The sequence below is a fragment of the Schistocerca nitens genome, chromosome 12 (assembly GCF_023898315.1).
Source record: "Schistocerca nitens isolate TAMUIC-IGC-003100 chromosome 12, iqSchNite1.1, whole genome shotgun sequence".
In the NCBI taxonomy this organism is placed as follows: Eukaryota; Metazoa; Arthropoda; class Insecta; order Orthoptera; family Acrididae; genus Schistocerca; species Schistocerca nitens.
Window position 1 is genome coordinate 31,313,234 of NC_064625.1, and position 17,520 is coordinate 31,330,753.

At 39.1% G+C, this 17,520-nt stretch overlaps 1 protein-coding gene across 2 annotated transcripts in view; it reads right to left on the bottom strand.

Annotated features, from left to right (window-relative positions):
• Positions 1 to 17,520, bottom strand: part of LOC126215330 (methionyl-tRNA formyltransferase, mitochondrial) — a 53,091-nt gene that overhangs the window by 12,292 nt on the left and 23,279 nt on the right. For both annotated transcript variants that reach the window (XM_049942012.1, XM_049942011.1), the window contains exons 3-4: positions 12,273 to 12,395; positions 6,768 to 6,946 (exon numbers count right to left, since the gene is read on the bottom strand). In XM_049942012.1, the coding sequence (XP_049797969.1) occupies positions 6,768 to 6,946; positions 12,273 to 12,395 (302 nt within the window). The remainder of the gene's footprint in view (positions 1 to 6,767; positions 6,947 to 12,272; positions 12,396 to 17,520) is intronic.

Below are 17,520 nucleotides of genomic sequence, written 5' to 3' on the forward strand. Positions count from 1 at the left end.
CACCACTGGAGGCGGGCTGCACGATGTTGGGGCGTGAGCGGAAGACAGCCTAACGGTGTGCGGGACCGTAGCCCAGCTTCATGGAGACGGTTGCGAATGGTCCTCGCCGATACCCCAGGAGCAACAGTGTCCCTAATTTGCTGGGAAGTGGCGGTGCGGTCCCCTACGGCACTGCGTAGGATCCTACGGTCTTGGCGTGCATCCATGCGTCGCTGCGTTCCGGTCCCAGGTCGACGGGCACGTGCACCTTCCGCCGACCACTGGCGACAACATCGATGTACTGTGGAGACCTCACGCCCCACGTGTTGACCAATTCGGCGGTACGTCCACCCGGCCTCCCGCATGCCCACTATACGCCGTCGCTCAAAGCCCGTCAACTGCACATACGGTTCACGTCCACGCTGTCGCGGCATGCTACCAGTGTTAAAGACTGCGATGGAGCTCCGTATGCCACGGCAAACTGGCTGACACTGACGGCGGCGGTGCACAAATGCTGCGCAGCTAGCGCCATTCGACGGCCAACACCGCGGGTCCTGGTGTGTCCGCTGTGCCGTGCGTGTGATCATTGCTTGTACAGCCCTCTCGCAGTGTCCGGAGAAAGTATGGTGGGTCTGACACACCGGTGTCAATGTGTTCTTTTTTCCATTTCCAGGAGTGTATGTTCACATGCCAAAATTTGTGGTGACAAAAGCAGGATGGGGAGCAAGGCAGCTGGTTCCCCACTTCCCTGTCAGAGTCTTTCAAAGAAAAATGTATTCGCCTTTTTTGGGCTCCAACAGGAGAATTTTTCCACCAGTTCCCTTCTTTTCCCTGCTACAGCAGAATGTGTTGCTTATATAACAAAAATCTAGAGGTCAGTAAAATTTTGACAGTTTATTTATATATTTCGACACATTTATATACTTTGACACATATAAATAACAAATATGAGTAAGTGTACATAAAACAAGGTTAACACAAAGTTATTTGCTTTGCATTTTTTTCTGGATACTTATTTCAGTGATCGCAATTACCAGCTTATGATTTCCATCGTGTAAGAGTAAAAATGTTATTAGAAATAGGTTACTGAATTTTTTGTCTTTCCAGTTGTACATAATTTTTGGAAGTCTTTTACATTCTTTTCAGGCATGTTAAAACCCTTTTTAGCCCATTTTTTGCCACTGCAGTATCACTTCAGGCATAAATACATACGTGTGAAGTACCCATTAAACACGGATGGCATGTCATTAAGTTATATTACTATGTTTGGTAAACTCAGAATCCTTGTGATGATCCTAGAATGCTTACCAGGTGTTCACAACATCATATTTATATCTCATACTGGACATCACCTGCATATTTTATGGGTGTACGTATTGTTAATTTCAACCTCTGGATTTCGGTAATGGATACTGATATCAAAAAATGTTTCAAAGTTTCCCCATAATATCATCTTATGATCATATGACAAAAATTTTGATGATCTGCCATTACATAGAAGTGAACATCCCCTCAATTGGTACTTTTCATACTCGAAAATCATGGTTTTTCAGAGTTTTCTCAGGGAGTGCCCATGAACAAATGGTGCTTTTGAAAGCCACCTGAGATTCCCCCCTAGACCAGACCTAACGCAAAACAGCCAACCGATTAGCTCAATTTGTCCAGGCCGGAGGAAGTGTGTAGTGTTTAAATTCTGACCCTGTACTGTAGGGTAGCTACAGCATGCTTGTTATTCCGATAGGTATACAAATGATCGCTAAGGACTATCCGATACATTTGATTCCTTTTCTCTGTGATCAATAGAAACTGAGATACAACCCAGTAAAATTGCATTTTTGAATGTGACGTTTTAAAACCTATTGGTATCGTGGATGGACTGATAAATGCGTTAATGAAGCTTACGTTTTACAATACAATATTGGAAACATTATGTGCCCAATATTTATCAAAAACAATGTGTGACAACAGTACAAAAGCCAGTACAACACTTCAAGCAGTCCTCACTCACTCGGTATTACTGACACAATAATACTGTGTCAATAAATTGTGCAAAAGTGTGAGGTTCATAACAGCACATTATTACTACGCAATATTTATATTCAGAACCTGCCAGCCAGAACTCTGCTTTCACAGTGAAGTCCGATAACCTTTCTGTAAATATTTCAACAGGCTATGTGCTTTTTCATGATGCTGTAGATTTGTACATCAGAACAACTACTAATTACAAATTAAACAACTGCATAACTGATCTCGTATATCTGCTGTCTCCTGTGAATTTCTCTACTGTAACTACTGTTGCAAATGAAATAAAACAATTTAGCTGATTGGAAGCTAACATGACTCAATGTCTGTGCTGTGACAACTTTTGCACGAAAATTAAACGTTTATGATCACTGAACAACTGAAGCAATCTGCTCTGTTAGTTCTGAGAACTGCTACAAGTAAAATAAACACTTCTGTTCGCTGTCAGGATATCATCACTTCCAGTTTCTTCTGCATTCATTAACAGTAAGGCATCAGAAACTACACTTCTTGAAGGTACCACATGGCGTTTTTATGAGGTTGATATGTCAGTGTGTAGCATTTTTGTTTTGCTTGTTGGTATTCTGGTTGATATTGGTTTATTTGGTGATTGTCATTTATTGTTTGTAGTTCACTGTTGTTATTTGAGTTTACATATTGCCATTTCGTCATATTGAGATAAGAGTGGAGCTGTGGACACTGGTAAATGGATTGCCACTGGTAAATGGAGAGCCAAGTGGAGAAATTGGAACATTACCAACATATTCTTCTGTTGTGGAGTTCAACAGAGGGGTGTCAGCTGTGGAGGCAGGCAGACACATTTGTGCCACGAATGGGGATGCGACCTGTTAGAAATAGATTCATTTCAGCAGTTGCCAAAGAGCGCCGCCAGATAACAGGCATCACCGCCCTTGCACAGCTACGGTGACACAGGGAGCCGATCTTACATCATGTCATAAAAGAAACAAGACATCAGAGGAGACTCCCAGAGAATCACAATTTCGTGAACCATACTAAAATGCATAATTCGGCTTATAGTGCAGCTTCGCATGTCCAGATTCCCAATGAAGTAGGCCTCAACCTGATATTAAGCTTTTGAGTGTGGTTTACGGAATGTAAATTTTCTTGGAGTACCAGTACTGTATTATCTCATGCCTGGTTCTTTATTGTGGCATAATGCCACACATGCTAGATGATGAAAACATGCACTTGAAATGCTGTGAACAGTTGAAATTAGCCAATAGTGTGGAATTAAACACTTTGTTTCAAATAAATTGACTGACTCATGAGAAAAGATTAACAAAAGCCAAATTTCTTTAGAAAACCGACAAAAATAACTTCATTATTATGCAAGGCAATTAATGTTTGACTATCAGAAAGGTGGAAATAAAATAAGATCTGAAACTAATAACATTTTAACCCTCCGCAACTATGTCAATGTATTTTAATTCACTTGACAGCTCCTGGCCACAGAAATCCATTTTGTTTTCATTTGACATGAGAACAGTAAACGAGGAGGAAACACCAAAATCACTAAACATAAACTAGGGTCACATGGAGACTACCCTCCTCTGCCCACAACAACTCAGACTGCTCTACGCGTCTGCCCTGAATCTTCGATATTATGGACACCCCCCCCCCCCCACCCCGTACTCCCCCCCTCACCCCCGTCCCCCATCCCCAAGCGTTTGAAAAAATGTTCATTTTGTAGTGCACATGCGGCCGGTTTGACAACCAACACCTGTTTTTTATATTTATCTTTTTAAAAAAACACCTCAACTCACAGTTAATACCAGATGCGATTATTTGGAACCGGGAGAACAAGAACTCTTCAGGAAATTTGCTCTCTTTATTGTCTATTAGCTAATAACTTGCTGCTTTGTGTGACATAAAATTAAATATAGGATACATAAACCAATAAATACAAGAGACAAGTAAGACAGTACACATTTCTTCACTCCTTCAGTCCTAGCATTTTTTCTTCTCCAATCTTGCTACAGCTTTACATGGCGTGCTTTCCTTTCTGCAAAAGACTCTGTTACCTCATTAAAGTTTGTCAAATGTTTTGCTACATGAAAAACTGAAATGTCGTTGTATAATACTAAAAAAGCTGTTAATACAAACAGTACCCAAGACTGGAATGATTTCTCGATCTGATTACATCTATTTTTTCACTGTCTGCTAGATGAAATGAAATACGCCTGTCTAGCATTGCAGCAATTGTAACACACACAAAATAAACGAGACTGTTTTGGCACAAATGGTCATTTTCATAGCATGACAGAATATAATTCACAAAGTACCAATGTCAAATGCCTATTAGACCCACTAAAAGCAAAAAACTTTATGTTAGGAAATAGTTTCACATTTAATTCATATGCTCCAGCTTCTGAAGCATGAGATCAAAAAGTAGTAGTACGAAATTTTTGTATAAATTTGGAATTGTCATATGCCTCCATAATTTCTTCTCCTTCCTCGTTCTAACAAACAATCTTGTTATCACTAATTCTGTAACTATTCCTGTCAGTGTTAAGACTGATTCTACGGTTAACTTCACTAACCCTGCCACAATCACCGGTTTACTTATCCCATGTTTACTCTCCAGTTAGGCATTATTGCATGTTCGTAAAACGTGTTTTCCGTGCAACTGCCAGAATTGAAGTTAAGTGGCTGCTAGCTGGTGACTGTACAACTGGCCCTTCCTAGTGTAACAATCTGGCCAAAAATTTTTTGTCAAACTTTCATTTTCTTGGATACAGCGAGAAGATAATACGTAATCTTTCTTATGTGTTATTCCTGTTTGTTGTTTATTTCCACTCTGGTAGTCTGAATCTATGGATTTTGCTAGTAATTATAACAAAGCTGATCATTTGCAAGCCCAGTCAATTACATAACAAACAGCAATTGGCATTCACCCGTTCAGCTTTGTTCCGCTAGGCTCGTATAGCCCCGTCCCCTTTTTTCTGCAAGAAAGGTTATTTCTAGATGCGACTGGGATTCCTCTGACACAGACATCATTTACACTATGCATGCATTCAAAAATCAACTTATGATTCATTCAGAAATCAACTTAGAATGTGTTAAAAAATCAACAGGGAGTGTTTCAAAATCATAGTAATAATTGATAGACCAATGTGCGCTGGATGCTAGGCACTTTGTGAAACATGGTTTTTTTCCTCAAGAATATAAATTTTGTGCCTCCCCCCCCCTGAAATTGCCACCCAGGGCAGACACCCCAGATTTTACGCCCCCCCTCCCCTCGCCCCACACTCAGGCACGCCAGTAAAATTTTTCCGGTTAGCATCTGGCTGCTTGCTGCTACTGCTTGTACAGCTACAGCTAACAGCCTCACTTCTGTAGCCAGAAGCGGGAGAAGATACTACTTATACGCGACTCAACTGTGCAGGTGCATGAGCCTGCCCGCAACTGCTCGAACGAATCTAATGTAAAAAGTTGTGACGCCACACTCATCAGTCGCAATTTGATGTTGTGAAGCACTGTTTAGTCTTGCTAAAGCCTTTGACACATTTTGCTACTGGCAGATGCTTGTATCCCCATCAAATCAGACAGAAGTTGCTTCACACCTTGCAATGGTCAGTGTGCAGTCATGTCCACTTAAAATGCAAGGTCTGCAACCATTTCTGGATGTTATAAATTTCATTGTAGCTCTCTTAAATACAATAATAGCAGGTTTTAAATTGAAAAACTGTTCCATGCATGCCCCTTGACTTAACGAATATACTTTGCAGTAATACATAAAGTCTCCATACTCTTCATTCAGTTGCATTGAAAACTGTTGCAACTGACAGTGGAATAATGTGTGCAACTTCTGGAATAACGTGTGCAACTTCAGAAGTTTTACTATTGATACCACCAATTTCTTTGAGTCTGCAAATTTAGGAGAAAATGATTCTTGATGTACAGAACAACAAATCCTGTGTGTAATTTTTTGCTCTATCATTGTCAACTAAACCTTTAAACTCTTTTTGCATTGGTGTTTCATTGTAAATTTGCTGTAGCCTCCACTTATGAGAGTGAAAAATATATATTTGATATTCTCATTCCTCTCTTCTGTCATTCCCATTAATTTTTAAAGGCTTGTGATGATGGATCACTAGAGCGCCTCTTTTTGTGCAAACAACCATTGGACGTGTGAACGTCTTTCATACTAAGAACAAACAGCAAAAGCTAAACAGTACTAACACCACTACTTTGCTGAACTGAAGAGAGCTGTGTTGATGAAAAAATGCTAAATGTAATGTTGTGCTGTACAGAGTCCTCCTGGGAAGGAACAAGCAAAGCTGGAACAGGATGGGCCTTGGTCCACACGCAGCCCATACACAATGCACGTGTGAAGTCTGCCACACCATGAACGGCCCTAGTTTGGAATCCATGTTAAACTGTATGTCCCCTATAACTGGCTATGTTAAGTCAGTTCTGAGATCAGATAAAGGCATATAATCGCCGATAGCATCATTCCAAATAAAGTAGTGCAGTGTTCAATTCAAACAGAGTTCACCTTAACGAGTATTATAGTTATTCTTATAACATCACATTCACTGCCTTTGCCAAGTCTCAGCCAAACTGTCACCTTCCCACCTAATGTAGACCTCAACAGCAGATCAATGAGTAACCATTACCTACACTGTGTGCATGTACGTCACAAACCACAACATCATTACGTCACTGGCTAAAGCCATCGTCCAGTGTCGGTACGTTCAGCTGATTCATTTTAAAAAGAATTCAAGTCTCCTTTTGGCACTCACCATATGTCACCCCATCTTCTAGCTGTGGCAAGGCGTCATCCAGGGAGTGAGGCAGATGTCGTACGACTTCCAGGAGAGCTTCAGCGCCAAGCCGTGCGAGGCGGGTCTGGACGTCAGCTGCCGTTTCGTGGGGACCTATGGGGCAAGCCATCTGCTTCAGTACTGGGCCAACATCAAACCTAGGAGCAGGAGGAACTCACAGCTACACTCTGGCCCCCACATGAATGTGCACTTGGCAAAGGTATACATCTTACATCACTGGTTACGACAGTCACTGTCCAGAGCACAATAACACACAAAAAAATAACTCAGAGGTTTTTTAGAGAAAGAGAAAGAAAAAGAGAGAGAGAGAGGAGGGAGGGGGGGGGGGGAGTCTGGAATGTCACTACAAAATCTATGTAGATTAAGAGGATATACTTGGTTTGTGTAAAAAATATAGGTTACAATTTTTTTTTTTAAATGTTGATGATTACTTTCAGTATGGCCCTACTACAACATGTCCAATGGGGACAAATAATTGAAATGAGTCTGTTTATTTAGTAATAAATGTGAGGATATCAATTGTTTTTTAATTTCTAGTAGAGTCATAACTGTACCCTTTCCCTCTATATGCAGGACTTCAACATCTTTTACATATTTGTGCTTCTGTAATGTTTAACAAAGGAAGGCCCATGCCTATTTAATGACCAAAACACACAAAATAGCCATAACATTACACATTCATAAATGTGGAGATAGGAGTTCATTTTGTCTTTGAAGCTAATTTTATTATTTATTAAATAATTTACATCATTAGATAGTCAAAGATTTTTGTGTGCGATGAAATGAAATAAATTCCAACATCAGCCACAATCAGGCACTGAAATGAATTGAGGTGCTAAAAACCGTATGTATGCATTATCCCGACATCTGTTGATTTTATGGTGATTAATATGTAGGCCCAAAATTAACACACGAACGTTCATGAAAAACTGTCTCACTGATTTCTCACATATTCATTTCCATACGAGCCAAAAGCATGAAGCATAATTTTGTTGCTCTGCACTGCTCACCTGTTATCTATGGTTGGCAACATAATTTAGTATTTACATCATGTATGCAGTAGTAGTACTTCATAATCAGAGGCATAGCAGCAGTTTTATCTGAACCTCAAGCCACAGAATGTTCTTCACAAAAATGATCGTAATAATGATCATGAAGTATTTGAATAAGTCATAATTGCATGTGTAGAGTATGTAGTATCAGTTCTTTATGTTCTGAGTCTAGTTTAACATTAATTAATTAATTTACAAATATTAAAAGACACTATTGTCACAAGCCCACATATGGAAATTTTGTGAATTTACATTAATAATAGATACAATCATAAATAATAATTAACAATATATAACATAAATAGGATAAATTATATTTTCAGAAGAAATATAGGAAGTTGAAACTTGCTTTTTAACCAAGCCAGACCTACGAGATTGGTGGTTTGTCTACAAATTTGATTTTCACAAATACCTATTTTTCTCAAAACTCTGTTTCCATGCTTTGTGCTCTTATGGTTCACAGTGCTTCAATTCAATGGCAACAAGTGAAAATTTGTCCTGGACTGAGACTCGAACAAAGACGTCCCACTTCACACAAGTGATCACCTTTACTACTTCAGCTATCTGAGCATTGTCTTCATCCATCCCAAATTTCCACCTTGTCACACACTGTTTACACAGCACATAGCAGTCCATCATTGTTTGCTGCATCACACTAAGATTCCTGTGTAAGAGTGCATCTGCACTGAAATTATCTTAATGGCCATCAAGCAGTATATATTTATACATATGTGGTGCCTGTTCTACACCATATATATAAATAGATTTTTATGGCTGAATACATCACTCTTTTCCATGTCACATTAAGGCTGAGTGATGGATGGTGTTAGTCATTTCTCCTTCTATTATTATATTTATCAATGCCACTGTTGTTTTCAAACTGTGCTCAACAGTTAACAACAAACTCCATAAGGCACTAAATACATTGAGATCCTGTTATCACTTGGCACAACTGTTTAACAAGCTGTCTACAAGAGGTTCCATGGCAGACACACACAATATCCTTAGTATGTCCTCAGTAACGAGTTATCCCAGGTATGGTGCCACAAGACATTAGTAGATGAAAATAGGTAAAGTATGCCAACTTTTTCTGATGTTCATCTCCAAAATCTGATATTATCTGTAACACAAAATTTTTATGAAAAGGCAAAAACACCGCTCTGGCTGTACAAAGTTTTTATTAAAACCACGACCAGTTTCACACCAGTTTAGGCACATTCTCAGGTGAGCCAAACAGAGATTAGGAAGAAAGTATTTTGCAGTTTTTTCTTTTTACACTGACTTACAAAAATATTGTTATATGGAGTAGAATGGTCCCGTTCATTCTGTATATAACATTATTTTATGCTGTCCTGAGACCTGTCCCCATCCTTCACACCACTGATAAATAAAAACTGACTAGAAGTGTTTGTCAAATTTATAAAAAGGGGTGGGGGTCACTAAAACAACATAAATTTAGTATTTGGTGCAGATAGAATAAAATAAGCCATGAAAACCATGTGAAAACATATGTAAGCACCAATAAAAACATACCATATTGTCAGCTGGAGGCGATGTGGGCATGGACATGAGGAACACTGAATTTGATTGAGCCTTATGCAAGCAGCCACAAGGAAAACTGCATTAGCAATGGTATCCAGAAACCCAGCAAGAAGGCGCTAGAGAAAGTGGAGCTAGTGCACCAAACAGTGAAGCATGAAAGAGAGGGAGGAGCTGTATACAAAAATAAATTACAATTTAAATATGCAAGTGATATAAAACATACACGATGCATGGAAAGAAAAGCAACACAGTGAATCTCTTATGATGCACACTACTTAATACTTATACTGGATATTATTCCAAGCTGTCTGAAAACCAATGGAGAATTTATAAACAGTAAAAGGTTTTACAAATTGTGTGGAATAATATCCATTATAAATATTAAGCAGTCTGTAATCATAAGGGATTTACTGTATTAAGTATTCTTTCCATGAATCGTCCATGTTTTATATCACTTGCTGATTTAAACTGTAATTTACTTTTATGCCTGCCACCTGCCACTTTCATGCTTAACATTCGGAGCATTAGCCCCACACTCTCTACTGCCACCTTTCTGGGTTTTCGGGTACCGCAGCCAACGCAGTTTTCCTTGTGGCTGCTTGCATAGGGCTCTAGCACATTCAATATTCCTTATGTCCACGCCCGCATTGCCTTCAGCTGATAACACAGTATTTTTTGATTGGTGTTTGTATACATTTTTGCATGCTTTGCAGGACTTATTTTACTCTCTCAGCACCAAATACTAATTTTATTTTGTTTTAGGGAAGCCTCCCTTTTTATCAGTTTCATAAATGCTTCTAGCAGTCTGGTTTCAGCTGCCTGAGACTGTGTGTGTGTGTGTGTGTGTGTGTGTGAGTGATTATTTTTGACAAAGGCCTTGTTGGCTGAAAGCTTATTTCATGACAGTCTTTTTTGTTGTGCCTATATGTGGCTCAGCATCTCCGCTACATGGTGAATAGCAACTATTCTTTTCATAATATCATTACATTCCATCCCAATTACTTTCTAGTACGTTTTAATTTATCAATGGCATGAAGGATAGGGAGGGGCTTCAGGACAGCATAAAACAATTTTGTATACAAGATTTATGTAAGTGCCTAATGTACAGGACTATTCTACTCCATATAACAATATTACTAAGCCAGTAGAAAAAGAAAAAAAAGTAAAGTACTTCCTTTTGAATCCACCTTTAAATCACCTGAGGATGTGCCTAAATTTGCATGAAACCAGTCATAGTTTGAATAAAACTTCCTACAGGCAGAGAAATTTTTGTTTTGCCTTCTTATAAAAATGTGGACATTTGACTACTGTTGCCTGCATTTCAAAACAATATGCGTGTAACACGAAGTTAAAGAGCTAAGACATTTAAGATTTCCAATTTTGGTTCTTATCAATGTAAACACCCAAGAATTTAGAATATTCTGTTTCATGTATTGATTTACCCTCATGCATTACTGCTAATGGTGTTGTCAGGCCCTGTGCCATACGGAGCTGCATGTTTTGTGTTTTATTCAAATTCAACAAAAATGTTATTTACATTTCCGAGTGTTGAAATTGCTCAGTTGAGCCCAATAATACTATTTGCATCATCAGCAAAAAGAACCATTTCTGCTTCTTGTATATATTATGTAAGGTCATCCACACATGAGGCGTGGTGAAAAAGTAACAGGAATTTTTGTTTTTCTTAAAGAATCTTTATTTATTCATCAACATCAAATTTGTCCTGTTCAAAGTAATCCCCATCAGATACAACAGACTTGTGTCAGTGTTTTTTCCAATCTTGGAAGCACTTCTGGAACTCACTTTTCGTTATGATGTTCATTTCCTTCAGTGATTCTGTTTTTATCTCATCAATGGTGGCAAAATGATATCCGTTCGCAGTTTTCTTCAGCCCCAGGAACAGAAAGAAGTTGCAGGTGGCCATGTCTGGTGAACACAGTGGCTGAGGCAACATATTCCAGGTAGTATTCCTTACTGATTGTACAACCACAAGACAGGAACTCATGATGCATTATTCCAGTGTAATCAAAGAAAACAGTGAGAAGGACCTTCACATGTGATCAAACTTATTGATTTTCTTTTTTTAGGTCTCAGCTCTCCTGGTAGTTTCCATATGGGCGACTGGGGTTCAGTTTTGACATCATATACATACACCCACATTGCTCCACCTGTTGTAAGCTCTTTTAGAAGATCTGGATTGTTGTCGACCTCATTCAGAAATTTCTGAGAGATGTCTATGCAACATCGCTTTTGGTTGAGATTCAACAATTTCGGAACAAACTTTGCTGCTGCACATTTCATGCTCAAACATCCAAAAAGATTGCTTGGCATGAGCCAAAGGATATGCCAGCATCATCAGCAACCTCTTCGATGGTGATCTGGCAATTTTCCAGAACCATTATCTTTACTTCTTCGAAATTGTCATCAGAAATTGATGTGCTAGGGTGTCCACGGTGATCGTTATCTTCAATGTCTTCTTGACCCTCTCTGAAACATTTATACCACTCGTAAACACTACCTTCACTTTACTCCATTTTTCAAGCAAAACTTAATGCAAATTCTTTGATCCATCTTTTTCTGAAGTAATAATTTGCTGAGAACTTGGAAATACGTATAACTTTTTCATCTGTCAGCAATAAACTAAATTTTCAAAACAGCTGAATATGCAAATATACGTCAGGAACACATGTACCACGACAAAAAAATTTGAAGATTTGATGTATAAAGCCCACGACATTAAACAATTCCTGTTAATTTTTTTTTTATAATTTGTATATAAGCATGGACCCAATTTTGATCACTGTGGCACACCTTTGGTGATCATACATACTTGCATGTCTACACAATATTTCTTTCATTGCCTACATACCTGTGTGGCATAATCTGCATTATGGAAACTCCTGTTTTCGTGTCCCCATTCAATACGGCATATACAATGGGAGCTGCACCCCTCCAACGAGGCAGGAGACTGGCATGTACGTTCAGAACGCCTCTGCAAAGAGAAAAAGTACAGACTGTTACCTGCAGCAGCAATGGCTACATTCTGTAAGCATTTGTTACCTCTAAGATGGAAACACTGCTGCTTTTGCTATGTATTACAACAAAGGTGAGAAAGTCAATGAGTGTAAGGGGTAATCAAGAAGTTTCCATTTGAGAGTGTTGCTGGAGCATATATGTAATATAGAGTGAGTCCGGTGCAGGTATATAAGCACCAATATGAAGGCAAGGAATTAGCCTGACTTGTGTGTGGTACAAGCAGAAACTTGAACTATGGCTCCGTTATTAGTAAATATGTCCAAACAGGATCAACATGCTGACACTGTTTCCTCGACTACCAAAGGACAAAGACTGGTAGACATCGATCGGACGATCGTGGATGGACTACACTTCCTGATGATTCTTCGAATCTATCTCAGCATGGCATCTGCCTTACTTACAATAAGGTTTATGTAGTTGTTCCACTTTAAACTGTACCATACACAAACTTCTTGATATTTAATGGATGTGACTGCTTCCAGTGATTGTTCTGCAATCGTGTGATCTATGATAACAGGTCTCTTTCTGTGTAACTGTTCACAGCATCAAAATCTTAAACACGGCTGCGAAACAGCAACTGTGTAATTCAGAATAGATTGAAAAATCAGTCAACCAGTTGCAACTTAAGGTTTATTATCCTTTGATCATGGTTTCGATATTTATAAAAATGTCTTCTTCAGAAATATTGGCCCTAAAAATGTATACACCAGTTACAAAGTAATTTTTTTTTTACAAACTTAACAAAATATTAATAGAAAAATATTTGTGAAATAAACATAATCACTTATTACATCACATGATGCAATAGTTGTCACAAGATAAAATATTTCTATTAATATTTTATTATGTTTCTATTAAAAAAAATTTAAAAAAATGTAGTTGGTGTGTACATTTTTAGGGCCAATACTTCTGAAGAAGATCTCTACATCTACAGGGACACTCTGAAAATCACATTTAAGAGCTTTTTTTTTTATACATATTGAAACCATGATCAAGGGATAATAAACCTTTATTTGCAACTGGTTGGCTGATTTTTCAATCTATCCTGTTCACAATATGTTACAATTGTTTATGCTCAGGACCAACTGCCACTCCCTGCACCAAGTGCTGATCCTCTACAGGCCTTTCTGCATTCCAGCACAATTCTCAAGCATACAAGACCGTCATTTGTGGAAACCTATACACAAAACAGGTCAGAACACTGTTGCAGAAGCAACGAAGAAAGCATGCCAAATTAAAAAGAACACAAAATCTGCAAGATTAGTGCAAACTGCTTTCAATAGTTTCCATTTTGAAAAGTCTGTCTTGAAATCTAGCAGAAAACCCAAAAAGATTCCGGTCACATTAATGAACACCAGTGGCAAGATGCAATCGATGCCTTCACTGTCCAATAGCAATGATGATGTTACTGATAACAGTGCCACTAAAGCAGAGTTACTAATTCCTTCACAAAGGAAGATAAAGTCAATATTCCACAAATTGAATCAACAACAACTGTTAACATGAGTAGCTTAGAGGTAGATATCCTCAGTGTAGCGAAGCAGCTTGAATCACTTAATAAAGGCACGGCCTTGGGTCCAGATTCCTTTCAGAGTATGCTGATAGAACAGCTCCATACTTAGCAATCATATAAGACCGCTCTCTCTTAGAAGGATCCATAGCAAAAGACTGCAAAGCAGCACAAGTCACACCAACACCCAAGAAAGGAAATAGGAGTATTCCACTGAATTACAGAACCATATCACTGACGTCGATTTCCAGTAGGATTTTGGAACAAATACTGAGTTCAAACATTATGAACTACCTTGACGAAAATGATTAATTGACTAACAGCCAACAAGGATTCAGAAAACTGTTATTGTGATACATAACTATCTCCTTACTCTCACAAAGTAATGAGTGCTGTTGAAAAGAGATGTCAAACTGATTCCATATTTTTAGATTTCCAGGAGGCTTTTGAAGCCATTCCTCACATGCAACTTTTAATCAAATTGTGTACCTATGGAGTATTTTCTCAATTGCGTGACTGGATTCATGATATTCTGTCAGAATGGTCACAGTTCACAGTAATCGATGGAAAGTCATCGAGTAAAACAGAAACACAAGTAATATCTGGCTTTTTCCAAGAAAGTGTTATATGCCTTCTGCTGTTCCTGATCTGCATAAACAATTTAGGAGACCATCTGAGCATCCCTCTTAGATTGTTTGCAGATGATGCTGTCATTTACCATCTTTGTAAAGTCATCAGATGATCAAAACAAATTGCAAAATGAAATACAGACCATTAGCTGCTTACAGGCATTGATAAATATCAATGGAGACAGTTGAAAATGTGTGCCCCAACCGGCTTACATCGCAGACGCTCTACCTGACTGAGCCACCGAGGACACAGACGATAGTGAGACTGCAGGTACTTACTTTTGGCATGCTTCCCATGAGACCCACATTTCCATGTCCACACACTACATTTGTAGTGTCCCTGCCCACTATACTCATTACTCGCAGCAGTCAATCTACCGATTCCCATAAGAGTTCTTTCAGACGTGTCCAAAAGAACAGATAGCACCCTCATATAGATAAGGCTTGTGACGATTTTCCATTTTCTTTATTTCTTCGTTGGCTGTCCTCGGTGTCGACATACTGCATTGTGATACTATCTGAAAAATGGGACAGAACAGTCGTGCAGCCAGCAACCACTTTCACCTTCGACTCAAGAGATTCATGAGCCCTCCACTATTTGCTAATTGAGTGGCCAGGACAAAGAGACCACAAGCAGCTGCAACATCAGGGATCCCAGGCATCACTTCACCTTGCTCTACTCTTCTCTCTCTTTCAAGCGTCACTTCCACCAGTCCATGTCATCCTTGGTACCAGATGCATATTACTCAGTTACTTTTCCCGCTTCCCTAACGCAAGTTGCAATCCTCTGTCACTGTTGTTGTTGTTGTTGTGGTCTTCAGTCCTGAGACTGGTTTGATGCAGCTCTCCATGCTACTCTATCCTGTGCAAGCTTCTTCATCTCCCAGTACCTACTGCAGCCTACATCCTTCTGAATCTGCTTAGTGTATTCATCTCTTGGTCTCCCTCTATGATTTTTACCCTCCATGCTGCCCCCCCCCCCCCCCCCCAGTACCAAATTGGTGATCCCTTGATGCCTCAGAACATGTCCTACCAACCGATCCCTTCTTCTAGTCAAGTTGTGCCACAAACTCCTCTTCTCCCCAATTATATTCAATACCTCCTCATTAGTTATGTGATCTACCCATCTAATCTTCAGCATTCTTCTGTAGCACCACATTTCGAAAGCTTCTATTCTCTTCTTGCCTAAACTATTTATTGTCCATGTTTCACTTCCATACATGGCTACACTCCATACAAATACTTTCAGAAACGACTTCCTGACACTTAAATCAATACTCGATGTTAACAAATTTCTCTTCTTCAGAAACGCTTTCCTTCCCATTGCCAGTCTACATTTTATATCCTCTCTACTTCGACCATCATCAGTTATTTTGCTCCCCAAATAGCAAAACTCTCATTTCCTAATCTAATTCCCTCAGCATCACCCAATTTAATTCGACTACATTCCATTATCTTCGTTTTGCTTTTGTTGATGTTCATCTTATAACCTCCTTTCAAAACACTGTCCATTCTGTTCAACTGCTCTTCCAAGTCCTTTGCTGTCTCTGACAGAATTACAATGTGATCAGCAAACCTCAATGTTTTTATTTCTTCTCCGCGGATTTTAATAGCTACTCCGAACTTTTCTTTTGTTTACTTTACTGCTTGCTCAATATACAGATTGAATAACATCGGGGAGAGGCTACAATCCTACCTCACTCCCTTCCCAACCACTGCTTCCCTTTCATGTCCCTCGACTCTTTTAACTACCATCTGGTTTCTGTACAAATTGTAAATAGCCTTTCGCTCCCTGTATTTTACCCCTGCCATCTTCAGAATTTGAAAGAGAGTATTACAGTCAACATTGTCAAAAGCTTTCTCTAAGCCTATAAATGCTAGAAACGTAGGTTTTTCTTTCCTTAATCTTTCTTCTAAGATAAGTTGTATGGTCAGTATTGCCTCACGTGTTCCAACATTTCTATGGAATCCAAACTGATCTTCCCCAAGGTCAGCTCTGTCACTAGAGGGCTCCAAATTTTAGTATGTAACATGACAGTGGTGTAAAATGGCAGCCTGTAACAGAACTAGGTCTGTGCAGGTTGAACAGCATGCTGTGATCAAGTCTCTAACCTAGTTTCTAATTGCAAGAAATGTGCCTTCAACTGAAACCTGTAGAAAAATAAAAGCTGTGTATGATAACAACTGTACCGACATCATTAATATGCAACACTGGGTTGTTTGTGCTTGTAATGAAGGAATGGTGGTGCTTACCTCTACATGTGTGACAGAGCTCAGAGTGGACAATCACATATGGTATCTAACAAGACTCATCAGACTCAAGATCATGAACTCATCAAGAAAATTGTTGGATAACACAGACATAGCTCTCAGTTAAGTGTGGCATATCGTAAGTGTGTGTACAGGCCATCACTGCAGAACTGTCGTACAAAAAACTGTGAGCATAGTGGGTGCCTCAAATGTTCACTGCCGATATGAAACAGAGGAGATTGGACATTTTTCAACAATTTCTTTTGCATTTTGACAGTGAAAGTGATGGGTTCTTTAATAACATGACAACAGGTGTAGAAAGCTGGGTTCACCATTTTGACCCTAAAAACAAGCAAGTATCATAGGAGTTCTGCCAAAAAGGGTCATCAATGTCAAAAACATTCAAGACCATACCATCAGCAGGCAAAGTCATACTCACAGTGTTCTGGGATGTTCAAGGTGTGACGCATTTGGATCTCAAGCCGTAAACACTGCAAAATACTGGAAGACCCTCAGAAAACTGAAAGCACAAATTCTACAGTGGCGATAGGAAAAATGTATTTGTCACCAGGGTGACTATTTTGAGAAATAAATATGTAGATGTGCAGTCCTCCCTCATACTTTTATACGTGTCCGGAGGCGGTACTAAGAATTTCACATCCTAAAGTTAAGTACTGGCCAGCAATGCTGTC